This window comes from Balearica regulorum, chromosome 6 (genome assembly GCF_011004875.1).
Source record: "Balearica regulorum gibbericeps isolate bBalReg1 chromosome 6, bBalReg1.pri, whole genome shotgun sequence".
NCBI classification, from domain to species: domain Eukaryota; kingdom Metazoa; phylum Chordata; class Aves; order Gruiformes; family Gruidae; genus Balearica; species Balearica regulorum.
In genome coordinates, this window is record NC_046189.1 from 23,916,902 (window position 1) to 23,944,245 (window position 27,344).

Consider the following 27,344-nt stretch of genomic DNA (forward strand, 5'->3'; position numbering starts at 1 on the left):
ATCTAACAGATGAGAAAATTTATTAGTGCAACTGATTTGCAAGATAATTTTCATTTCTTTGTTCAGCAGCAGGGAAAAGATTGGAGGACAAGGTAGATTGCCTGTCCCACCATTGTTGCTTTTCAGAAGCATGACCAGTTTTCTCACATTGGCAGAAAGCACAGATGTTGTGCTGCCCCTTAGGGGATATTCTGTCTGTATAAGAGGCAAAATTTCAATGTATCTTGACTGTGTAGAAGAGCCTCCTTGTGTTTCCTGAGGGTGTGAGTAAAGCTGAATATTTCTGGCAGATGAGAGTTGGAAAGGAAAAATAATAAATAATGATATATTAAATAGTGCTGGACAACATAAAAACAGCCCTGTGTGATTCAGAAAAGAAATGCTGACAGTTATTCACATTTTATATTTTACTGCATGACAATCCCAGATATGCAATATTCTACTCTAATGCTGGCACAAAAGTACGAAGAGCTCAGGACTAGAAGGAATTACACACAATCAAATGTTTACTATGAAAACGTAAATTTGTCCTTCTCTGCATTAAGTACCGTGCCAGCTTTCACAAAATTAGTAACCTGCCTAAGCCATTTCAAGGGTACATTTTAGTTTCACACCTGCAGCATGAAAACTAGAAACTAGAGAGAACTCTGCCTCTGCCGTGTGAAAAAAAATAGGCATCACATGATAGAATCCAAAACATTCTAGCTGCAAACTGGAACACAGCCTGTACACTGGACTGGAGCTCTGACAGTAACAGTTTATTTATAACCAAAAAACAGCAATACTGACTCTTAATGTGGGTGGGAAATATAGGCAACAACAAAACAGAAAAAAAAAATGACGAATTTTGCTCCAGGGAATAGGATAGGATTAGTGAAATGGATAGAATGCAAAAACATTTTAGTGAAGTATTGTATTCCTACCTTCACTTCTCTACCTTCTATTGCATCAAGACATGACCCATGTGATATTTCTGTAGGAATCAGTTTGAAGATAACAGTCTAGCAAAAAATTATTCCTCGAGTGTTACACACTATTCTCAGCATTTCTGAACAGCAACAGCACTGTATATCAGAGTTACAGGGCTCCTAGATCAGATCTGGATCTATAGAAATGTTTTATAAAATAATACAATACTAATTGAATACACAATTTCACTAATAAATTATTGCCAGAGATGCTACAGAATGCTGTACATGACCGCCATTACAAATTTATATATTCCAGTGTATGACTACTTAATTATAATATAATCTGTAATATACTAAAATAATCAATCATGTATAAAATTCTCACTGATAGTAACTTATAAATTATTAGAAAAAGTAATCTCTATTATATTTTTGTAAGTTATTTATAAATATTCCCTTTAAATTTTTAATAGATTTTCAAAATTTGCACTGAGAATATATGCACGTATGTTACTTTAGACTACATATGTTAATTTAGACTGTGCAAGCAATACAGCTCCTAATTTTCTAATTTATAGGATTCTAATCCTAGACTTTGGCTTATGTCACCTATTTTTCCAATGTCAATAGTTTATGGTATCCTTTCAACTGCAAGTGTATTCCAACAGTGTAGTTCAGACAGGAAAAAAAAAACAAACAAACCTCTTTCCCCACCCCCCCACCTCCCCCCCAAGATCAATATAGCTTTAGTGGGCAGCACATAGTGGTCTTGGTCTTCTGACATACTTTGACTTCAAATGTTATACACAGCTGTCTTTACAAGACATGAATACACACTCCTATGCTTCATTAAAGTAACATTAATTTGCAATAACAAATTCCAGCAAAGATAGAAATTGAGATTTGGGCGTCCTAGCACGCTAACATGACTCATGGATGGATTAGCAGAGTATATTCCTAGCTGGATCTGAACTGACTTTTTTTTTTTTCAGGCACACTTTAAACTTGATTAATGCTTACCTTGTTTTAGGCAATAGACTTTTGCAGGGAAGAGAGAGGAATTTCTTTTCTTTCCCATTGACTTTTACAGACATTTCAATCTGGAATGCTTGCTAGACTGCCCTTTGAGCCTGAGAACTGTTGTCTTGCAGGACTTGTGCTGTTCCTACTCTTTTTTCTCATGTCAGATTAATTGCTGCTTCCATCCACCTCTGCAGTTCCCTTGCCAGTTATGGTTTAGTGTCTGCCTTTCTTGGGTGTCAAATGGCAACACAGGGTTGAGAGGGAGTTTCAGAAGTCCACTGCAGTAATAGCACAAGATTAGCTAGAACACACAACAAACCTGAACAGAGGAACAATAATACTGCACAACTTCAAAACTACATGGATAAAGTGCATTCTCTGAAGTGAAAATAATTTTTCCTTTCGAAGGGTATATATAGTCATTCTAGAGTCATACTGTAGCTGAGTTGAGTCTTTCTGACTTTGGAGTTGCCCAAGAAAAGGGAGTTCTACAGTGAGAGAATTTTTACCTCCACCAAAACTGTTTCCAATTGAGAAATGTGAATTTGGACACATTATTTATAACTGTACAAATGTCGTGGTTTTACCCCAGCCGGCAGCTGAGCACCACGTAGCCGCTCGTTCACTCCCCCCCATCGGGATGGGGGAGGGAATTGGAAAAGTTAAAGTGAGAAAACTCGTGGGTTGAGATAAGGACAGTTTAATAGGTAAAGCAAAAGCCGCGCGCACAAGCAAAGCAAAGCAAGGAATTCATTCACCACTTCCCACGGGCAGGCAGGTGTTCAGCCATCTCCAGGAAAGCAGGGCTCTGACACGCGTAACGGTTACTTGGGAAGACAAATGCCATCGCTCCGAATGCCGCCGCCCCCCCCCCCCTTCCCCCAAGCTCCTTATAAACTGAGCATGACGTCATATAGTATGGAATATCCCTTTGGTCAGTTTGGGTCACCTGTCCTGTCTGTGTCTCCTCCCAGCTTCTTGTGCACTCCCAGCCATCCCGCTGGCAGGGCAGTGCAAGAAGTAGAAAAGGCCTTGGCCCCGTGTAAACACTGCTCAACAATAAGTCCATAGAAGAGAAACATCTCTATATCATCAATGCTGTCTCCAGCACAAATCCAAAACATATCCCCACACTAGCTACTATGAAGAAAATCAATCCTCTCAGCTGAAACCAGGACAACAGAGCAGGTACAATCTATTAAAATCAGTATTTTGCAGGTAGCCTCAGGTATGCAAACCTTATAAACCTGAAGGAGGCCCAAAAGATATTTGCCCTTTAAGAGGAAATGAAATAAAATCTTTAGATTTGTATCAAATCAATGTAGATGGAATTCTTTTAGTTTTCTCAGCCATTGGAAGTTTGGTTGGTTTGGTTTTGGTTGGGATTTTTTGGGGGTTTTATGGAAACATTTCTACAGTACTTTGCCTATTCTAAGAATTACTCAATTATAAGGTGTCTTGGGAGATGCAGCATGGCCAGAGAATCCAGCAAATACAAGGAGGGTATACTATAAATGAACTACAACTTACACCTGGCACTGTAGCAGTTTAGTATTTCCCATTTGAAAGATTAAGTTTTTGCAAAAGCCATTTGTATTTGTTTCTTTCATTTGTTTCTTTTTCCAATAAAAAGTCAAAATTTCTCCCCAGATAACTTCATGAAAATCCTACATTAGTCAAAACTCTCACAGGAAAGCATTTCTGTAACAATTTTCAACCAGTTCTTAGCTTAATTTGGAATCTCGAAAGTAAGATACAAAGCAATTGTGAAATTGATTTTGAAAATGCACAGCATGAGTATGAAATCCTCTCTCACATTTGCACAGATCAAGAGCAACTCATTCAAGATCTGTGTTAGTGAAAAGAAAATCAAGCTTATCTTTTGGACACTGAAATTAATTTCAAAAGCCCTTGAACTGAATTAAATTTTCTGCTGCATAGGCAGCAGCAGACTTGGTTTGCTATCTCTTCGCCCAGGGGCACAAAGCCTGATTTGCTTCTGCATTAAGGGAGCATTACAGTTTCCTTATATCCAGATTTACAGGGGTATACGGAATGTCCTGTAAAGATAAGCAAAGTGATCAGAGTAAGCACATATTGTTGTATGCCAAAATTCAGGTACCCTGCTGATCAACAGGACACAATGACATTCAGGGTGGCTATAGCCATGATGCTGACTCACAGGGCTGTGGCGCTGCCACAGAAAGGTGGAGGGCTTCAGCTACCTTCCTCTGCCTCTCTCAGAGTCAATGCCTGATGTAAGCAGAAGTGAAACACGAGGAGAGAACTCCTAAAAAGAAGTTTTTCAAAAGTACAAAAAAGCCAGGGCAGGAGTTCAGATTTGCCTTCAAATTACACATCTGTACAGCAGGATTTTTTTTCCTAAAATATTTTTCCAAGTCTTAGTTAATTTTTCTCACACACAAGGGGCTTAGTAAGTATTTCAGTTTTTCCAGTGTCATTTCAGATATCTGCACAAAGCACAAGATCTTAACTGTAATGTCTAAAAAATATAAAGAAAAATAAAGTAATACACAAAGTACACATTACTGACAATATTCAGTGGACACTTAAGTCAATGGACTTCTCACAAACTAAAATATTGTCATCTACTTAAGTGTCTAGTTGAATCCCAGCCAGTGGGCTTCATTATACTCTTTATGGGTTTTATCATTTTGACCTTTACCACACAGTAAATTTTGCCCTTCTTGTGGTATTTATAACATGTTCTAGGCCATACTTGCAAAGGAGATTACCACAGATTTAACTACTGCAATTAGAAAAGGATGAGCTTACAGTGGAGTGTAGTGGTTGCACTCCACAGAAAAATGCATATTGCATATATTAAAAAAAATTATCTTTAAATAAATAGACCATTTTGAAATTTGTGGTATTAATGTCAGAAATGACATGAATCAAATGCCATTTACACATTTTAATTTCTTGAACTAAAGGTGACTCAGCATATAAAATCTGTAAGACTCATTACATCTTTCACAAAAATAATATCATCTCAGGCATTTAAGAAAATAAAAGTGGAATTTTAGTTCTGATCATTCATTTTCCTATCTACCAAACTTTAATGTTACAATGAAGGTACAGTGTGAAGTTTTGAGTGTTATATTCTGCACTCATGTTTCTCATTATTTTTTTACTATTCTTCATTTTTTTTCAACTGCTCAGTTCTGCATATCATGAATGAACTATTCAAGAAACCCTATGGGGTATTTAACTATTGCCTATCAGGACCAGTTTCCCTAAGATGTATCTATAACCTGTAAAGGAAGATAACTGAGAATACCTGAAGTTAAGTTTCCTTGCCAGAAATGCCCACTTGTCTTATTTTCATGAATAACTTGCTGATTCTATGCAAAACTCCCATAAAGTTATAGCTTTGGAAGAAAATAGCCAATATAAAAAGTCAAGCTGAATGATTCAACTGTAAACAATACAGTTTTACAATAAAACGTGTCATACAATCTTGACCATTGATTGCAGTGTTTCTTGTACAGAACACATATGGGTTTGTATACATGCATGTGTGTATTTGTGTTTTCAGTACATATAAGTTCAAGGGGACTGCACAGCTAAGACACCAAAGCACTTAAAATTGCCAGCCACCAATGTCGATGAGTCAATTAGCTACGTGTAAGTCACACATCCATACTTTTTATGACGTTCCATAGAAACAACAAATCTAAAATGAGATGCTTGGATAATACTAAGATATATGTTACTCAGTTGCTGAGGGTCATCAATTTAGCAAGTTGAAAGATAATCAATGCCTAGAGTTTCTAAACTTCAAAATTAACAAGGACTGAATGCAGGAAATAGACTATTACAAGAGAAATATGTTTTGACTTATATTTGACAGGGTTCTGCTAAAGGATATTTACAAGACTGGATATGATGACTTAACATCATCCCTTTTTATTCTTGATTATTAGCCAGAATTTCATTGCAATACAGCCCATACAAACAGAGCAAGATCAGCAGAGTTAATTTCCCATACAGATACCTAAATAAATTATGAAAGTTGTCTTAAGAACCAGCACATGGAACACACAGTTTGACAGAGTCAGCTGTGGCTGTGAACACTGCATCATTTTGTATTATGAATTCCATTTTGCACTATGCCTGAGGCAGGTTATGTCTCAAACAGGTTACTGTAATGCATTTGAAACAGATGTCCAAGGAAGGCTGATGGACTATTATAGGAAATTGAAAGCCAAGATGGCAAATAAAAGGTCTTAAACTTGGAGCCTCATTCACTAGTTTTTCTACAAAAAGGTTCATGGGTGGGGTGAATGTGCCAGAGTCTCCCAGAAGAGAGCCAGAGCACACTCTCTCTGAGCAGCAACCAAATTTTCATCTTCTAGGAAACATCAGGAAAAATATTTCAGGAACAATTTTATCAATTTCCAAAAGTAGTCATTTGTTTTTGAAGTGCTTTTACCTTAGAAATTCCTCTACTACATCTATATTTCTTCTTTTCCTAGTTTGTCCCAACGGAGTAAATCAGAAGCCAAGAGTGTGAGTGTGTACTGTATAGTAACATTTGCCAAGAGATGCTAAGGGATCTACAGCCTAATAGGAGCTCTGAGGAAGCATGCATAAGTGACAGAAAGGAAAAGCAGCAGATCGAGCAGCTCATGGGGGAGAGCCTGAGTCACTAGCTGTAGGGTCTGCAGTGACAGGACTTTGGAATCATCCATTTTGATGAAGTGGATGTATGCTCTCAACTAGATGCCATACAGAAGCAGTTGACAAGAGAAGCACAATTTTATTTAGCCATTTAGTCAACAATTATGTTCAACTTGAAAAACAAGGCTGGCAAAATAAAATCATGCCAAGCGAGCTAGAACGCGATGTGAAGACTTTCAATACGCCAGTCCTCTAGGAAGGATACCTTTCCAATCCTCCTCCATTTAGTGTTTAGTACATGAAAACTTTATTCTGGGGTCTGTCAATGGTGTGTCTCATTAATATTATTCAACATTTTATTGTTTAATTTTTTTTTTTAGAATTTGCACTTCTTTCTAACAAAAAGCAATATTTTGCTATTAACCTGTTTAGATTTAGATAGCTTAAAAAATCCAACTCACTCCAGGGAATAGTTTACCATTTTTCTAGCAAAAATCCCCTACCTAAAGATATTCCAAATTGCACTTAGACTATTTTGCCTGAAGCAAACTGGGCAAATATCTTCCATCCTGCCCATCACAAACAGGAGGGTCACAGGACACACACATCACGTCCACACAGACAGGAAGTCACATGAAGTATTAAGCCATGGCCTAGGGCAAGAGTCCAGCAACTTGTGGGAGGGCACCGTGCCAGCCTAACAGATGGACATACATATGGGTAGTCAGGACATCATGTGAAGCCATCAAGTATGGATACTAAGGGCATGATTCCAACCTAAGAACATGAGCTTTCTGTGAAGGTTAAGGGGATGTTAAGCTGGATTTACTTTCAAAAATAAACAATAAATTCCACTGCCATGCCTGGTAACAGTTATGCTTTTAGTTAATCAGGTGGAGTTGTTGGTGGCTAAAGAGAGCTTTTTTCTAACAGAATTATTATACAGTAAAGTTTTAACATTTCGCAAGGGAGATTTCATTCTGACAACTAAATATGTATTATTTGTGGGGAGATGTAGTTAATGATAATGATTTTGCACTGGCAGTGCTTTGACCCTGCATCACCATCTGGCCTGTGCCTTTTCCCTAAAGGAGACAGGAAACAGCTATCTGAGCAGTGAATGCAGCCCAGATAGCCAAATGCATCCTCCAGCAACCATTAATGTGAAGGTCAGAGTTGGGAACCACTGCCCTTTCGTGATGAGGAGAGAATGAGAAGAACAGAGGCGCAACACCTCCACACGCATTGCCCTGGAGAGTACTGAGCTAGCACTGCTGATGCATCTGAGTGAAAAACGGGCTTGTGTATCCCACAGCCATCTGCTGCTAGGTCCTTCAGCAGGAAAGAGAAAGAGGTTAGGAGTCATGGCTTGTGAATTTAATTCACTGCTACACCACCATAACCCAAGCATGGGCCAAAGCCTGCTGCTGAATTGTGATCCCACTTCTTGCTAAGTTCAGAACATAGAAATCTGACTAGATCATGAAATTTTACCAATTGACTAAGCAGATCACACGCAATTTTATTCCCAAGTACAGGGAAGAGGCAGCATCCTGGTTTATGTAGCATTGTGTGTTCAATGCTACATAAAGCAAACTTGGGCCAGGAGGCACTGAATTCCTCTTTCAATTGAAATCAGATATTTGGAAGAAACATTAGAACTTAATGAAGATGAATAGTACATAGATTTTGTTGATTAAAAGGACTTGTCTGTTTCTTCCAGTCTTGATCTAAAAACATACAGAGAAGGAGAACCACTGCTTCCTCTGATGGTTCATTCCAGAGGATTCAGCTTGCATTACCTGCTTTCAGCTTCCAGAGGGTCTTGAGGGAACTGGCGGATGAAGTGGCCAGGCCACTCTCCATCATATTTGAGAAGCCCTGGCAGTCTGGTGAAGTTCCCGCTGACTGGAAGAGGGGGAACATAACCCCTATTTTTAAGAAGGGTAAAAAGGAAGACCCAGGGAACTACAGGCCAGTCAGTCTCACCTCCCTGCCTGGCAAGATTATGGAGCAGACCCTCCTGGAGACTATGCTCAGGCACATGGAAGATAAGGAGGTGATTGGTGACAGCCAACATGGCTTCACTAAGGGCAAATCGTGCCTGACAAACTTGGTGGCCTTCTGTGATGGGATTACAGCGTCAGTGGATAAGGGAAGGGCAGCTGATCATGTACCTGGACTTGTGCAAGGCATTTGACACTGTCCCGCACGACATCCTTGTCTCTAAATTGGAGACACATGGATTCGATGGATGGACCACTTGGTGGATAAGGAATTGGCTGGATGGTCACACCCAAAGAGTTGAATAAACAGCTCAATGTCCAAGTGGAGAATGGTGATGAGTGGTGTTCCTCAGGGGTTGGTACTGGGACCGGCACTGTTCAACATATTTGTCGGCGACATGGACAATGGGATCGAGCGCACCCTCAGCAAGTTTGCCGACGACACCAAGCTGTGTGGTGTGGTCAACATGCTGGAGGGAAGGGATGCCATCCAGAGGGACCTTGACAGGCTGGAGAAGTGGGCCGATGCGAACCGCATGAAGTTCAACAAGGCCAAGTGCAAGGTCCTGCACGTGGGTCAGCGCAATCCCAAGCACGACTATAGGCTGGGTGAGGAATGGATTGAAAGCAGCCCCGAGGAGAAGGACTTGGGGGTATTGATGGATGAGAAGCTCAACATGAGCCAGCAGTGTGTGCTTGCAGCCCAGAAAGCCAACCGTGTCCTGGGCTGCATCAAGAGAGGTGTGACCAGCAGGGCGAGGGAGGTGATCTTGCCCCTCTACTCTGCTCTTGTGAGACTCCCACCTGGAGTACTGCGTCCAGCTCTGGGGGCCCCAGTACAGGAGAGACATCGAGCTGTTGGAGCGAGTCCAGAGGAGGGCCACGAAGCTGATCAGAGGGATGGAGCACCTCTCCTATGAGGACAGGCTGAAAGAGTTGGGATTGTTCAGCCTGGAGAAAAAGAAGGCTCCAGGGAGATCTAATTGCGGCTTACCAGTATCTGAAGGGGCCTACAGGAAAGATGGTGAGGGACTGTTTATCAGGGAGTGTAGTGACAGGACAAGGGGTAATGGGTTTAAGCTGAAGGAGGGTCGATTTAGATTAGATGTTAGAAAGGAATTCTTTACTGTTAGAGTGGTGAGGTACTGGAACAGGTTGCCCAGAGAGGTTGTGGAGGCCCCATCCCTGGAAGTGTTTAAGACCAGGTTGGATGAGGCTTTGGGCAACGTGGTCTAGTGGAGGGTGTCCCTGCCCACAGCAGGGAGGTTGGAACTAGATGATCTTTAAGGTCCCTTCCAACCCAAACCATTCTATGATTCTATGATATTTAGGTTCTTTCTGCTACACTCAACAGCTCCTTAATATTGAGCACTCTTTCCATGAAGTTATCGATTGCAATGCAAGTCACTTCTCAAACTGCTTTTCACTAAACAACAAAGTTTTACATCTTTAAGATTCACATCAAAGTAATTTTCTGAAGAACGCTATTCCTCTACTCTTTTTTATGCTCTTTCCAATTTTTGAATGTCCTTTAAGAATACAGATGCCAGAAAATGTATGCAGTAATCCAGTTTTAGTCTCCCCAGTGTTATATACATAGGGAAAGGCTGACTTCTTATTCTACTTCTTTATGCAGGCTATGCTGTCCATTCTTACATATTATCCTATTATTTCTTTTGTGAGACAGTACATTCCAGGATATAGCTACCATGTTTTAGTTTCAGCCTACGTGCCCTGGTTCTGTAACTGTATGATTAAATTTAACATTTCAGAATGCATTTGTTTGCTTTTAATGTCCCACTTACAGAATAATCCAAATTCTTCTATTTTGACTCATTACCCTGTCATTAGCCACTTCACAACTAGTTTTTGAATCATCCATACATTTCATAGAAGTGATTTTATCTTTTCTACAGATCTTTTCAAAGCAAATTAATGCTATTGTGGTCATTTCTGTGAACTTTCACTAGAAACTCTGGCACTGAATTGTGATCCTCCATTAATGACTTTTTGGAAGCTCTCAGTCAATTTGTAAACCATGTAATGAGCTTTTTATAAGTATAGTGCTATTACTTTATTAGAATATTGTATAACAATCAGCAGAATACCTTACAAAAGCATATGTCTATAATGGCTACTTGGTTGTTTTTTTATTCAAAGAATACAATCATCAAATCAGATTTCTTGTCCATTAATAATGTCTGCCTTTCCATAGTGACTGACATTAATTATACTCCTGTCAGGTATTCTTTATTAAATTAATCTAACATCACAAGTTTCATTATTTTGCTTAGAACTGATGTCAGGCTCACTGCCATACAGTCATTTCAACCACTGTATCCCTTTTATGAATGCTGGCACAATATTAGCTTTGTTCCAACCTTCTGGAACTTTGCCCAGCAAGATTTGCTAAGAGGTTACATTAGAGTTGTAGACTGTTGAGTTGTAGACCTAGACCTTTGATTACAATTTTTCCAAGTTTGCTGATGTTTTGGATCTAGCAAAGACTTACCACACTTCAGAAATATTTCTTAAAGGATCTGTCTCATTATTAACAATTTTACCACAACTGTTGTTACTGGGATTTTTATGGACTTTCACTATTATTGGAATTATTTTTTGCTTAATGTAGTTACATACCTACTTACTCTCCTTAATCTTGCTCTGATGTTGTCACATTCCTCTATCAACTTTTCTATATTTCATACCTCTTGGTTTCTACAGATGTATATTTACTTTCTCCTTTCTCCATTCACTATATGCCTGTTAATTCCTACTCGTTACCTTTACTTTTGTATTCCGTACAGATGAACTTGCAGCTAAGATTTTCAGCATCTTTGAATCGTTACTCGTTTGTTATCTAACATTTTCATTAAGAAATCAAATTTTTCATTCATATATTTGTCTGATTTCTCCTCCCAATTATTTTCACTTACATTTTTCTCAACCATAGAAAGTTACCTGTTTAGAAGAATCACCATTTTACTGCTTGAGATTGTTCTTTGTCTGTTTACACTGATTGCAATCAGGTCATGAAAACCACCCCTAGGGCAGTCATGAACTTCTAGTCCAGTAAATTATTCATATTTATCAATTCTAATGAGATCTTAAATGAAAAATACATCATGTCAGGCATGGAGACTTTCCGTTAGAAAACTTTTTTTTTCTTTTTACAAAAATTTAATATTTTACTAGTGTGTTTGACAAACTTCCAGTACATAGACCTCCCACCACATTTATTAATATGCATTCAAAGTCCCACGATTTTGTGTTGTAAAGAACTCCAGAATACCACATCTCTTTTAGCTACTTCATTTGTCCTGTGAGGTTACATCCACTTGTTTTATGATCCCAGTAGCTTGACAACTCCCATCAGCTTTCAGGATTGGCTTTCTCACTGATGAGGGTTTCCAGATTATCATCGTTCTTACCAAGACCTCATGTCAGCTGTTACATACAAGAATCCCTCGTTTTCTGTCTGTTCTCTCCCTTCAGACACATTTTGCCGGATTACAGTTAAGTACTGTAATGCATACATTATGACTACACCTGACACTGTATATGATGACTCTTAAATTTTTTTCTACAACTTTAGGTTTTGTGTATTTCTAACTACTCATGATCAACTCTCTTATAAAGCATCAGGAAGGGTATGTTTCCATGACTATGATTTTCCAAGGGTATGATTTCCATGAAAAAGGCATCTATATTTAGAAAATGGTACTCCTTCCACTTGGCCAATGGAGCTGGATGCACATTGCACTTGTGCAAGCTTGCAGCAATGACAGCATTTCTCTTTTGCCTCAAGGGACCTGCTCTTAATCTGTTTTTCTATATTACCCTTCATACTATATGGCCATTTAATGCCTTCTTTTTGATATCGGTTAAGAACTGTATTGCAAAAACCCCTTAATCTCCCTGAAATGGCACAATGTAAGTGAGAACAGAATCTGGATCAATCTGGATCACTCCTTTACTTCATAGTATATTCTGGACCAATACCATGGATGAATGAAACAAATTACTGAAATGGAGTTCTGGCTTTTTCTTTTTTTTTTTTTTTTGGCTTTTTTTTTACCCCTTCCATTCTGCTCTGTAAGGTTATTCAATTAGTTCTTAAAATAGTTTATGTAGTTTAATTTGGGGAAATAAATGAGGTTACTTTCACAAAAATGTCTTATTCTGCACTTTTTCTGCAAGATGGACAATATTCAACAAACCTGAGCTTCCTTTTCTCATGAACATAATAAGACATTTCTCAGTTGAATGCCCAGAGGTCCACAGCTTCTAATGAGGGTTTAGAAAAGAATAGCTAGGGGAAAAAAGAGAAAGAGAAAGAGAGAAAGAAAGAGAGAAGAAAAAAATAAAAAGGTCATCTTTAATTTTAGCACATACAATTAAATACATGCTAACTCTTAGCCAACTAGCTGAAAAATAAGAAACTAGAGCCATTATTTGTCAGTTATGTTTAAGGTATACTTAAAAGTAATCACATAATGTTTGTAAACAGACACTAAAGCTCTGTAGTTCTTTATTTTTCTGTTAAAAAATGTGAGAGAAAATGTGTCCTATCATTGCTTTTCACCTTGAGCTATACATCTGGTATTTGTTGAGTGCTGTGCTTTAAATAAGCTTACTGAAAATGTGAATGAAAAAAGTCAAAGCACTTTCACAATGAAATTCAGTTGTTTCCAAAACTATTCTAATTACATGTAATTCCACTGAATTAATGTAATCCCTACTGCTATGACCTTTCCTAATTAAAAATTCTGTCTTCACACAGACTGAAAAATGAATGAAAATTACATAAACTAATATGTAAATGCCTGTTGATACAACTGAAAATGTAGTATAACAAAGACATTTTCATAGGGCTTCATTATTATTACTTGGGCTAAGTTATTACATTTTTTTCACCCACCTCTTCAACTTCAGAAAAGAATCTGATATTTCATCACTGACCCTTCTCAAGTGGTACTGATCTATGTCCAATGATATTGGACATTGGTAATTTTTTATTGTCTACTGTCACATATTGGGATGCTCCATGTTTTACAGCATTACATTCTGGGTTCTCATTGTTAATAGACATAAAACTCTAGTCAAGTATATCCACATTTTAGTACCTAACAAAAAGCTCTTAATATGTCCTCAGTTCAAGTGTATTATGCAGCTGAACAAACCACGGATTTTGTATTCAGTGTTAATCCTGAAAATTATTTTTTTTATATTTTCAGTGAAATGGACATTTTAAAGTATTAATTTTGTCCCACAGGAATATCTTGTGCAATGTAGAAAAAAAATCACTTTTCAATAATGTCCTTTAAAAATAATAAATATTTCATTTTGAAAATGTCTAAGTGAAACATTTCAGGTTCTCTCTTTCTAAAATAGCACCATTGCTTGCAATATTTCCCTGAAAATAAGTTCAGTTATGAAATTTGTCAAGTGTAGTATATCTTGCATTCACTACAACTATATTACAAGTGTCAATAAAATCAAGCATTTATACAAAGAAAACAAGATGAATAACATTGGGCTTGCCTCATTCACAGAGTCTGTAACATCTATAACACAAAAGAATGAAAAATCTTCCTCAGTTATTCAACAGTCAACTTGCAAAGAGTTTACAGACATAACAATCAAATTTTTTTTCAGAGATGTAGCACTTTTTGCAATCTGCCCTGACCTTCCATGTCCGAGTGCTTAGCATCTGGTAATACATTCTGTGTGGTGCACTCAAAGGCTTTACATAGGTGCAAGGAACCAGGCACAAGATACTTAATTGCATATGCAGAGGCAGAAATATTCTCCTTAACAAGTCAGAGACATTAGTTTTCAGAAGCAGTGCTACTTGCTATATTCTACTGGAAGAAAAAGGCAATGTGTAATAGAGATTTTAGCTTAAGTTTAGGGCCTACGTGATTCCAAATAACACTCATGTTTCAACATCCCAGCCTTGCAAAGTGCCAGTAATGAGAACCCATCCAGAAAAAAAAAAATCAGACCCAGCTTTCACCCCACTATGCATTTACCGGAGTGTATCTCTAAGAAAGGTCAGTGTGAGAGTGTTCAAGGCGGACTGTAGGAACTGGGCCCCCTGTCTTCAGTCAGTGCTCTAGAGAACCCCCCTCTGACAAATCTCAAATGTGGTTTTAAGGTGAAATGAGACAGAAAGAAAGAAGTCAATCTTGCAATTTCTGCACCAGCTGTGGTTTCCTAAAAATTATTCTACGTGCAGCCTGGAACCTAAATAAGTCTTTACCCTTTCAGGTACAAACTGTATTCAACATTTTTCACTCTATACTCTTTTCTTGGTCTCTACTTTACAGGCATACAGCATCACTGCTTCTTTATTTTTCATTTAATTTTTCTTTCCTCACCAAATATTTAATTGCTCTGTAGTTTCTGTACATGTTTATATATGCTTAAACAACAAAGCGCTACGAAAATGTCCTCTCATATAAAATGTGTACAGCATTACAATTAATCACCTTAGCTCTATTAGTGTAGGTGTAGATATTACAATTAGGAGGTTAGCAATAATTTGGTCAATGCAGTAGCATAAGAATTGCTGGAGCGAGCAGTTAGCAGTATTTATCTAGCTATTGAATTATATCATAAATGGGATTAAAGAGAGAGAAAATGAGATATTTATATAGGCCAGTCAAATAATGAACTTGTGCACAGCCTCCAGAGGGTAATTTTTTTCTTAGTTTGCTATTTTAAAAATTCCTCCCTCATCTCTAAACACTGTAAGTTAATACCTTACAAAACCTACATCAGTCCTTGTATTGGGTTTGTGTGGCAAGGTTTTGGTAGCAGGGGTGGCTTCTGTAAGAAGCTGCTAGAAGGTTCCCTCATGTCCAATAGAGCCAATGCCAGCTGGCTGCAGGATGGACCCGCCACTGGCCAAGGCTGAGCCCATCAGCAACGGTGGTACTGTCTCTGGGGTAACATAATTAAGTAGGGGGGAAAAAAACTGCACAATGGCAGCCAGAGAGAGGAGTGAGAATATGTGAGAAACAACTCTGCAGACACCAAGGTCAGTGAAGGAGGAGGGGAGGAGATGCTCCAGGCACCAGAGCAGAGATTCCCCTGCAGCCGGTGGAGTAGACCATGGTGAAGCAGGCTGTCCCCCCGCAGCCCATGGAGGATGGTGGCGGAGCAGATATCCACCTGCAGCCCATGGAGAACCCCACGCCGGAGCAGGTGGATGCATCCGAAGGAGGCTGTGACCCATGGGAAGCCCACGCTGGAGCAGGCTCCTGGCAGGACCTGTGGACCATGGAGAGAGGAACCCACACAAGAGCAAGTTTGCTGGCGGGACTTGTGACCCCATGGAGGACCCACACTGGAGCAGTCTGTTTTTGAAGGTCTGCACCCCATGGAAGGGACCCACGCTGGAGCAGTTCGTGAAAAACTGTAGCCCATGGGAAGGACTCGCATTGGAGAAGTTCGTAGAGGACTCTCTCCCATAAGGAGGCTCCACACTGGAGCTGAGGAAGAGTGTGAGGAGTCCTCCCTCTGAGGAGAAATGAGCGGCAGAGATGACGTGTGATGAACTGACCGCAAGCCCCATTCCTTGTCCACCTGTGCCACTGGAGGGAGGAGGTAGAGAATTCGGGAATGAAGCTGAGCCCAGGAAGAAGGGAGAGGTGGGGGGAAGGTGTCTTCAGATTTATTTTTTATTTCTCATTATCCTACTCTGATTTGATTGGTAATAAATTAAACTAATTTCCCCAAGTTGAGTCTGGTTTGCCCATGATAGTAATTGGTGTGTGATCTCTCCCTGTCCTTATCTCGACCCACGAGCCTTTCCTTATATTTTCTCTCCCCTGTCCAGCTGAGGAGGGGAGTGATAAAGAGGCTTTGGTGGGCACCTGGTGTCCAGCCAGGGTCAACCCACCACAGTCCTACAAATCAAATCTTAGTATCAGCAACCATTTAGTGACAGAATGAATATCTATTTGATATGGAGGGTGGAGTGAAATGTTCAAAGGGAACAGGTCCCATTTAATCACTGTAAGCTCCCTAATAAATATCAGCCAAATATACTCTTTTTGTCTCTACCCATCCCCCTTAAAAATAGCTATTCAATTGAAAAAGGATATAATACATTTCAACCTGCCATCTATTTTTAGTTGTTCTCTGCAATGAGCCTTTTAAGAGAGACAGTCATACAGATACATCTGCAGCATGTTAAATGGGAAGGTTGTGAATTCCCCATTCTTGCCACACAAGGTAGCGTGTTTTCAGTCAGATGGAATTGGAAAACGGTGACATAAAGACACAGCTCAGAAGATACAGGTAAAAGATAAAGAGAATTGTACAACCCATTACCCAAAGTTCTGTGCGGAAATACACTAGACACATTTTAATAGTGTGGGGCTGTTATCTACTAATTCAATTGTGAAAACGGGATCAAGAATTTCTTTGTATTACCCTTAGTTGCTAAATTTTTAATGCAGCTTTGGATAAAACAGTTTTCTTTTTATGCCTCACTCCTACCACCTTTAGAGAAAGTAAAATAATACCTGTGCACTTTGAAGGGCAACAACAGGCAACGTTTGCAATGTGGCCTGGGATTCCTGGAATAGATGCTCTTTATGGATACAAATATTATCATCTTTAGTCTTAGCATCAAGTTTCCTCCTATTCCTCATGTGAGCAGCTACATAACAAATGGGGGGTGGGAGCAAAGGAACATTCAAGGGTAATTGTTTCCTTTAGAGCCAAAGCTTTGACAAAACTTCAGTAAGGTCTTTACAGTTCAGATGTCTCTAAAGATCTGAATAAATGACATCACGTGCAAAGATACAAAGAGCTGCAGGTAAAAACAGACAGAAATATTTGTCTGCTATTTCTTTCATGGGGTTGTTACCGAATTGAGCAAGTAGTTATGTGGTATCTGTCTTCCATGATCTGATTCTACCTCACGAAGAGCTGGGCAATTTTCTCAGGGCAGATTCAGTCATTTGTCCACTTGTTTTTACTGTATGAACAGGCAGACTAAGTTGTGAAAATCTGTTAGCCAATAGTTTTAATTGACACAGAAATGGGCTTGCAAAGGCATTTGGAGCTCTCTAACATAACATCATAGGAAATTCTCAGGATCTTTGCATGACTATTTTCAACATAACACTACAGGAATAGATTTCTTAGTACAATTTGAGAAAGAAAGCAAACCTTTCCAGTAAGTCCACTGAAAACAAGATTCCCTGTGACATGCTGCATTATTCCTGGCTTGTGCTTGAATAGAAACAAAAAGGAATAGATTTTCAGCCCTTGAATGGTCATGGTGAGTCTCCACATCACAATACACATTATCTCTCAATATTTGACAAACTTGGTTTTGCTTGAATATTCAATACACATCCCCATTGCAAGTGTCCCTAAATGCCAGCAAAAGCTCAACTAAGTACCCTGTTTGCTTAGAGTGGACCTCAAACCAGAGGTAAATATGCTTCTGAATTTTAAGCATAAAAGAAAAGGACTTTCTTCAGTGATAAGTCACAGAAATCACGCAAGGCAGAGCAAACATTCACTGGGTAATGTTTTTCTTCCAATTTCCTTTTCTTTGTTTATAGCCCTTCAAGGATACAAGGTGCTTTGCTTTACTGGTCTCATTAGTAAATTACAACCAGTCATTTTCAGATGTCATTCTTCTGCAGCATTCATGGCTTGATGAGAGCACTTGCTTGCTAAAACAAGGTTTTAACCTGTCTCTTACCAGAATCTTGACAACATATAGAAGAAAAAAAAAAAATTGGCTTGTTTCCATTTCTTTTTTTAAAGTTTGGCTGAAAATAGATATAGAACAGGGAATAAGGTCACAGTTCCAGAAGATCACATGAAGCTGCTTCAAGTAAATGTATTCTGCTTATCCTTAGGGCATTTCACGAATGCAAAAGTTCCATCAGCAGTGTGCAAGAGACAGCCTTATTTCACAAGATTTTGTATTCCTCTGCCCACCTTGCCTTCCATCTAATTCACCTATCACACTGGTCCATATAAGGAGCATGTTCAGATTCACTCCTTTATCTGCCAGCACTTAGCAACAAAATAGATTACAAACAGCAGTCTGGGCCAGAGAACAAGAACTTGAGTTATCAGCATTGCATATGCTTCTAAGGGACTTGTTACTACTTGTATTTGCCATGCTGGGTATGGTGGACAAAACCCACAGCCTCGGCATTCTTCAATGCCCACACAAAGCAGGGCAGTCTTTCCCTTCCCAAGAGCAGAGCATACATTTCATTTCATTTCATTTTGTTTCATTTCATTTCATTAAATTCCCTTTACTTTCTGCCTTGACAAGTGTTGCCCTGGACCTGAATAAACAGAGTAACCAACATTCTGAGACCTGTGCCAGTCTGGAAGAAGTAGAGAGAGATGTTTCTTTGTTAGGGAAGAAGAGAATATTGGATTTGGGGAGTTAAGGAGTTAGTAGAAAGCCATGCCTTGGCTTCTCGTCCCAAAAACGAAGACTCCATGAAGGATAGGCAAAGTCAAGAGAAGGTTTTCTGATCTTCCACACTAATTCTCCCTCACATTATCTCTCTTTTCTTTCCTCAAAGAAGTTCTTATTAACATTGGCTGATCCCCATGAGCCATGCTATGGTGAAAGGACAAATAAGGCTGTAAATATGAACACAAGTTAACAAAATGCCATTGGTTATGTTTTATCACATGATGGTTTTTGTTCTTTGTATTTATGGAAGTCAACTTCTTTCTTAACAGAGGAATATTAAGTTTCTACTTGGTATAACAGTGATCAGACTCTAATAATGTCAGAGTAACCAGTAAAAAATGAACCTATGAAAACAACACATATTTCACCTCATTGCTAATGAAATGGGAACTATACAGACTTTTCTATGCTCCTTTTCAGTAAAATGCTGATAGAATTAAGACTAAGTTTAGTACACAACATAATATGAAATTTATTTAGTTGCATTTCTACTATAATTGATAGTTTAAGATTTTAAATTAAAATGTAAGATATAAACTCTCTGTTTGTAACTAATATGTTCTAAGTTTGTGCCACTGAGAGAAGGCATTTTGAGCATTTATTTTGATGACAAAACATGAATCATACTGGGAGAAGTGGAGGGTAGTTGTTTCCAAAATAAAGATGCTGATTATTCAATAAAAGTGCAAAGAATTCCTTCTTTTGTCCCTATATTATCATAAAATTGTAAGATTGCAGCAGTGGTTTATTCAGATCTGTCTTCAAAAACAGAACAGGACTGCCTAGCTCTGGAAACATGTACAGTATCTCTGCCTCTAATTTTAACTGTCTTTGGTCTTGTTCTAGTAGGCAAGCTGTTGTTGGCTCTTCCTTTGTTCTGCTTTGATTTATTCCTTCTCACTTTCAATTTTAAATGAGCATAAGTGGCTATGGATTGTACAGATACCTACACTGGACTACTTGTTTGCAGCAGTAAAAAATTATCAGAATCCTAGAAAACTCTTTTATGAGTTCAATCTGTCCAGAAATTTATATGTGCACACAAAGGACATACTCAACATCTTTCTTTCTTTCTATAGTCTTAGTCAGTTGTACACAGCAGCTCCAGCAACAAAAAATATCTGAGAACTCATAAATACTTTGGTGCAGGGAGCCAAGACTGTTTGCAAAATATGTCGGAACGAGCCTCAGCCCCAGTGAAGACAGTCCTCAAATTTGTACTGAGGTTGGGGGGTCTGAATTTTTTAACGGTGAAATGCAGATATCAGCTGTCAGACTCATCCAGGGCAAGAGGCCTGCAGAGCCATCCTGTAGAACCATGATGGATTTTCAAGGATCCCTGTTGTGTGAAACATGGAGCTTCTGCAGAATTAGGACAATTACCTCAATGCCACAGTGTCTCATTTTTCAGAGATCCTTTCAATTTGGCATATTTAACGGCCTCTGAAAATTTTGTTCCCAGGAAGGCTGAATCAAAATAGTTGTTTGGGATGTGTCATTTCTTCAAAGTTTGCTTGTCAGAGTTTTGCATATGAGAATGGAAGCTCATAATTTGGAATGCCTTCACCGTTGTATTAATTGTATTGTCCTCTCCCAATTGCTCATAGACGGAGTTATAACAATTCAAATAAATGACTGCAGTTGTATCTAGAAGATGCAGCCTGATAAAAATCTGTCCTATAGAACACCACTGGAAAGGTAGATAGATTTTATGAACCAGATTAATCAGTTTGATGTGCCCACTTTATACTGCTCTCATGAAGCAAGTCAACTTTAAACACTATGCAGCCAGGTATTTAAATAGGCTGCTTCACCAGAATTGCTCAATGGTGCCATATACTTATAGAATCCTGATATGTCCTAAATCTTTATTTCTTAAATATTTATTGTCACTTATCTATACATTTTGGCAGTTATTTGTTTCACACCAGCCTGTCTGGTCTTGTGAAATCATACTGTTGAATATGTAACTACAGAATCATACATCATATCCACACAGCATATAGGGGAGCAGAATCTTTTCTTTCATATGGATATTTTGCCACTACTTTACCTAGATGAAAGAGTGGGCTTTAAAATGCCATAGACAAAAGAAAACAAGCCCTTATAAACAGAGAATTCAAACCAACAAGAAAATATCCAGCTTTTCTTCTTCATCACCTCCAACAATGATAACAAGAGAGCACAACAGGTGTATTTCATGATTACTCCTCAATAGTAGTCTTTAGAAAATCCAGATATATTGCTGGATATTTAATCTATTAATTACAAAAGTATAAGTGGCATAATTATTCTGATTATATCATCCACTTGCCCTGTGCTGCTAGATGAGAAATGCAAATTCCAGAAACTTCATTACAATTTTTATTGCTCATCAGAAGCATTTCTTACTCTCAAAATATTAAGTATAGAGACAAAACAGGGAAAACATGCTGAGTGCAATGAAGAGCAGTGGAATGCCAGAATGCAAATACTGAATAAGATTGTTTATAAACAAGCTGCTTCTTAATATTTCTTTATTGCCATCAACTCCAACAACTCAAAGCTTATCTTTTGAACTTGCTAGTATTCTCTGTTTGTACCAAACTCTTATTTTCCAGTCACACCAGGGTCTTCCTTGTTATTTTGTCCTTCCTTATTGCCATTTCAATAGAGATAGATATTGATAAGTGTACAGCAGATAACAGTTTCTGTACTAAAGAAAAACACTAACAGTGACTGCAGCAGGCATTGTATTTTGGTTAAGCTGCAGAATTCCAATTCCAGTCATTCGCACAAAGTAAATATTGTATGCCTCTTGAAAAGTCCAGGTGTCTTGGAAAAACTTCAGACTAATGAACTACACTGGACTCATTAGCCTGAGGATGCGACTGGTCTTCAAAGGAACTATGCTGAATTATACCAGATGTGAAACTTTCCCATTTTTCTGTTCCCAAAATATTTCTACATATAGCTTAAATTTTTAACCCTATGCTCTTTTTGCAATGTTCTTAAGTCATGGACTGTTAAACAGCTTCTGCATCTCCCCAGAGATGCGAATCCCTAGCTCCAGTACAAATGAGGTTTGTAAATGCTTGAGGGCGGAATGTTCTACATAAACGGGAGATAGTGTCATTACTTAGCACTGTGGGAAGCATTTCAAAAGCTGAAACACCCTTGCCTTCAAAAGCAGGAAAGTTTTTAAAGAAATCTGAGCCTCCTTCTCATCTTTGTTCCCAAAAACTGATACACATTTGATCCACTGGAGTTCAGTGTCCTTCAAAGGTGTCTGATTGGGGGATATCTGCTCAATCTATAAATCTGCATGTCAAAGCATAGTCTATATCATGAAATAGTAAGTATTTTCTTCCAAGTGAATCAATAAATATAATTTTGTCCATTTAGACTCAATATGTATTTTTATTAGTTAGCTAAAAACACAAAGATTATTTCTAAATTCTCTTCAGACCCTCTGTTTAACTAGTCTGTGTTGCAATGCTTGGCCTGCAGCACTTCTATTTTTAGCTCTAATGGAACAGTCTTAAATTGCTTATTTTCTGTTTACTAAAGTCATTGAGCTTGTAACCATGGCAACTGTGGCAAATGCCACAGCTTAACTGTATTATTAAATGGATTGAAGGTACAGCTGCAAAACTTGAAAGGCCAGCATGTCAATTTTATACATAGCTCAAACTGCCATATATACCACATTATAGCAAGTACTACATTAAATATGAGGACCCAGAATCTGATCTTAGTTATAATGATATAACTCTTTACTATCTCTTTCCTCAAGGCTCCTCCCCCCCCCAAAAAATAAGAAAAAAATTATTATTTTGTAACCCAGATCAGGATCTGTTTTTGTCAAATTGCACAGCCTGTCAAGTTTCAGTGATTGCTGCATTTGAATGCATAAATTGCAGATGATGTACATTATACCAGTCCCTAGTTATCATGGAAAGACACCATCTCACGGTCTTGTTCGCATGAAGCTTTTAGCACATTATTGTATTGCTTACAGCAATCACATTATTTTTGGAACCGCTATATTCTGTTAGGTTAATAGAAGGAATTAAATCAAAACTAATGACCTTGTCAAATGAAACTTCTTAAGAGTTATACTGGAAGAATTAACACAACGAATTCTTTAAATCTCTAATTAGGCATTTGAACAAGAACACCCTGAGTACCAGAGGTGGTGAGAGATTGCACCTTCTGTTCATTTCAGTATAAACTCAGTGTGTTCCATACATATATAAAAACTAGGGTACTTTTAAATTCATACTTCAAACTGTATATAACAGTTAAGTCAAATACTTCTGAATATTATTGAAAATTATTACCACAGTTTAGAAGTTTTTTGTGATAGAATATAAAAACCCCATAGGATCAGATAACAAATGTCATTTTTAACACAAACCTAAACATTATACAGCCCCAAAAAGATTGAAAGCTATAATAAGAATAGTGATATATTTACACCCATAAATATTTAATGCATGATTCAGCCTGTTGTAATAGAACCAAAAGCTTGAGGAATGTTTGACATTTGGAAGAATGGGGTTCTGCTTTCTTTGCTAGTGTTGTGGTTGCAACAGTGTTTGCATTGCTACTTTTGGTGCTAAATGTCTCCATATCACAAGTCTGTATATATAGGTACTTGCAGTGAATAAAAAAAGAAAAGTAAAATTGACATTTTAAAGGAGATCTTTTGGAAGAGGTAATAATCTAACAAATTATCAAAGGATGTTTTTCTTTCTATGAAAATATGCCTGTTTAAATTGTGTATTGGATGTTTAATCATTAAATTCAAAGAAACATTCTTCACGATCTGTTGGTGTATCTGGAATTACTGGAGTGAAAAAACAGTGAAGTTTCATTTCATTTATGGTTTGTTTTTTTTTTTCTCTATCTGCAGGATCTACCTTCATTTGCAACACCCACATAATTCCAGTGAAAAATCAAGAGGGAGTAGCAATGATGTTTATTATTAACTTTGAGTATGTAACAGATGAAGAGAATGTGGCATCTCCTGAGAAGTGCAAGCCAATATTGCCATCCAAACTTGTAAATCGTAAGTTACTCATTGAAAGTTCTGTGGTTACCTCTACTCTTAGCTGAGACAGTAATTAACCTGGGCAATAATGATACCAAAGTAATCATTCAATCCCCAGTGCCTGCCTCATTTAAGATAGAATTCTAAACAATAAGTTAGATGTAGCAAACCAGTTATAAAGTTAGTGAGATAATCTATCCGATCTTTGGTAGTACTAACAGCATGGATCTTGTGAGTACTGCTAGGAAGTATAAATTCATTAAAAGTAAAACATTTCACAGAAAGGCATCACCCTTGACAAAAATTTATTATGAATGGAAAACTACAAAAAAAATATTATGATATAGCCCGAATATTTCACCTTAGACTATTCAAAATTGAATATTTCTGTTTTCCTTTCCAAATAAAAAATAGTTGGTGGAAGGTTTGATTAAATTAGACTAGAAATCATAAAACATTGAAAAAGAAGTTAAAACATAATTAACCATCCTGATTTTACCAAGTTGAAGTATTTAGATTGATTTGAAGAATGTGGGGGGTTTTGGGATATACAAGAATGCTTTTGTTCTCATAACACTCTGGAGCATAAACATTGTCAAAATCAGAAAACTCTACACAAAACAAAAGTCCGCATTTCTTATACAGCAAGACTGAGTAGCTTCTGTCCCACTATCTGCAGAATGTGCGCTCTTTTGCTGACCTTCACTCTGTGCAGCAACAGCACATGATCCTTCTGCTTTGCATCTGCACTCACGTAATCTGCTTTTACTACAAGATTTCCCAGAACATATCCCCATTTGTACAAGCTCTTAGTAAAGCACAGCATGCTCTAACCGTGAGCATTAACACTCTCCCCTGGCTGGCTCAGCAACTGTTGGAAAATACCTTTTCACAGTGTAATAATCTTTAATGTTAGTATGATAAAGGGACCTGGAACCTAATTTTCTGATTGTTAAATCAACACTTCAGCTTTCTCTAGATAGGAGGCAAAGACCGGTACGATCTTCACTGCGAGAAGCGAGGGGAGAACTTTCCCAATGTAAGCACTATGCACTAAGTGATGACATGCTGTATTATTTTTTCTGCTAGTTATGTTGAGAAGATTGGAAGGAGCAGGCCTGTAGCTGTTCATATAACAGCATTACCAAGTTCCTTCTGATGAAAGCAGTCTTTGCTGTTCTTCATAATCTAGACCTTCTGCACTGTGTCTTCTGGACAAAATGCATAGGAACTCACTCAAAAATACATAAACAAAAAGTCCCCCCATAATATTGCCAAATCAGCCACATTTTTAAAAGACTGAAATTTATTTCTACAACTAATTGAGATACTAAAAATTACTATTTTCATTAAGCATGGAGAAAGAGCTCTGACTGCCTCATGCTGGATGGGCCAAAGTCTTTACCACTTATGTCTGTACGACCCTACAGTGGCAGTAGATATAAGACTGTGGAAAGGAAAATTCCCATTACTGGAAACTAGCAGTCTGCAAATAAGTATTGTTCACCAAATACCACGTGTTTTTAAAAGACCCTTTGTAAATATTCTTTACAATACATATTTAAAATCTTGTGCTTTTGTACTTCCTTATTCTGTTTTCAAGGGTTTTAAAAATAATCAATACAGCAGTATTTTTTGTTTTGAGATATCAAGAAAACACTTTTTTTTTTTTTTTTTTTTTTACTATTAATGTTACAGAAAAAATCCCATTAAGGGGTATCAGAAATTGCATTTAAAAATATGATAAAAATTACATCAAGTAAACCCCACTCATACTGTGTTTCTATTTCAGGATGCCATGATTTTGTGAATTTTGAACTCTTCCTGATTTTAAAAAACTATTTTATAACATAAAATTGTTCAGTTGGTCTGTGCTTAATGTGGTTTTATTGACAAAATAGAAAGTGAAATACCAACTCGGGGGAGGAAAGAGCTTCATGTCCTGAAAAAGATCTTTTTGTTCTGCTATCTGCAATACATCACTGTACATTTTCAAGTGTTGTCACTTGCCGTATTTTAAATTGAAAAGCCACTAAAGAGGACATCCGCAAAAAAAAGCATTTAGTCAAAACATCTTTCTCTTGTTTTACAGTAGTTACACGACATACACAGGAGATTTCCTTGCTCAGAGTTCTGGAAAAATGAATAGGTAGGGCTCCAAGCTCAGTACATAACAGAGAAAGATTAAGGTGCAAAAAGAAAGGTGACTTGAACCATTTTCCTGCTAATGGGTACAGCCAGATGCCAGAAACTGGCAGAAACTAGAGCAGGCACATGGCTGCTCTTACTCCTACCTAGTTGCTTGTGGTTTCAGAGCAGACTGTTATGTGGGCAGGATGGGAAGAATGGTGATACAAAAATATGCTACTGTCCTGGTTTTGGCTGGGGTAGAGTTAATTTTCTTCCTGGCAGCTGGTGTAGTGGTGTGGTTTGGATTTAGGATGAAAATAATGTTGATAACACACTGATGATGTTAGTTGCTGCCAAGCAATCAAGGACTTTTCAGCTTCTCACACTGCTCCACCAGTGACTAGGCGGGGGGTGCACAAGAAGCTGGGAGGTGACACAGCCAGGACAGATGACCCCAACTGGCCAAAGGGATATTCCATACCATATGACATCATGCTCTGTACATAACTTGAGGGAAGCTGGCCAGGGGTTTAGATCATGGTTCAGGAACTAGCTGGGCCTTGGTGGTCTGTGGGTGGTGCGCAATCGTGCTGTGCATCACTTGTTTGTATATTCTATTATTATTATTATTGTTATTATTATTATTATCTTCCTTTTCTGTCCTATTAAACTGTCTTTATCTCAGCCCATGAGTTTCACTTTTTTTTTTTCTTCTGATTCTCTCCCCCCGTCCCACTGCGGGAAGAGTGACTTAATGGCTGTGTGGTTGTTTTAGCTGTCTGCAGGGTTAAACCACGACAACTACATAGACAAAAATTCCTCTTGGCAGAGAGAATTCTCAAGAAAGAGGCCAACCTGTGCAAAACATCCAGAAATAATTGCAAGATATTGTGTACAGTCCAATGCTGGATTTGAATTAAAACAAACAAGCAAAAGCCTTGAAATTTAGAAAAGGCAAAGAGAGACAATAAGCAACAAAGGAAGCCATAAAAAAGGTGGATTGTTTACCAGCAAAAACATCTTTGTAAAGTCAAATTCCCACCATAAGAAAGGCAAAAAGCAGATTTTCTAGGAGGAAGTTAGTTTTTCATCATCTTATTAGAACATACATCAACAGATAA

General features: G+C 38.0%; 1 protein-coding gene across 1 annotated transcript in view; it reads left to right on the forward strand.

Annotated features, from left to right (window-relative positions):
* Positions 1 to 27,344, forward strand: part of KCNH7 (potassium voltage-gated channel subfamily H member 7) — a 231,377-nt gene that overhangs the window by 114,264 nt on the left and 89,769 nt on the right. The window contains exon 3 of the mRNA XM_075756815.1: positions 23,956 to 24,111. Coding sequence (XP_075612930.1) covers positions 23,956 to 24,111 — 156 coding nt within the window. The remainder of the gene's footprint in view (positions 1 to 23,955; positions 24,112 to 27,344) is intronic.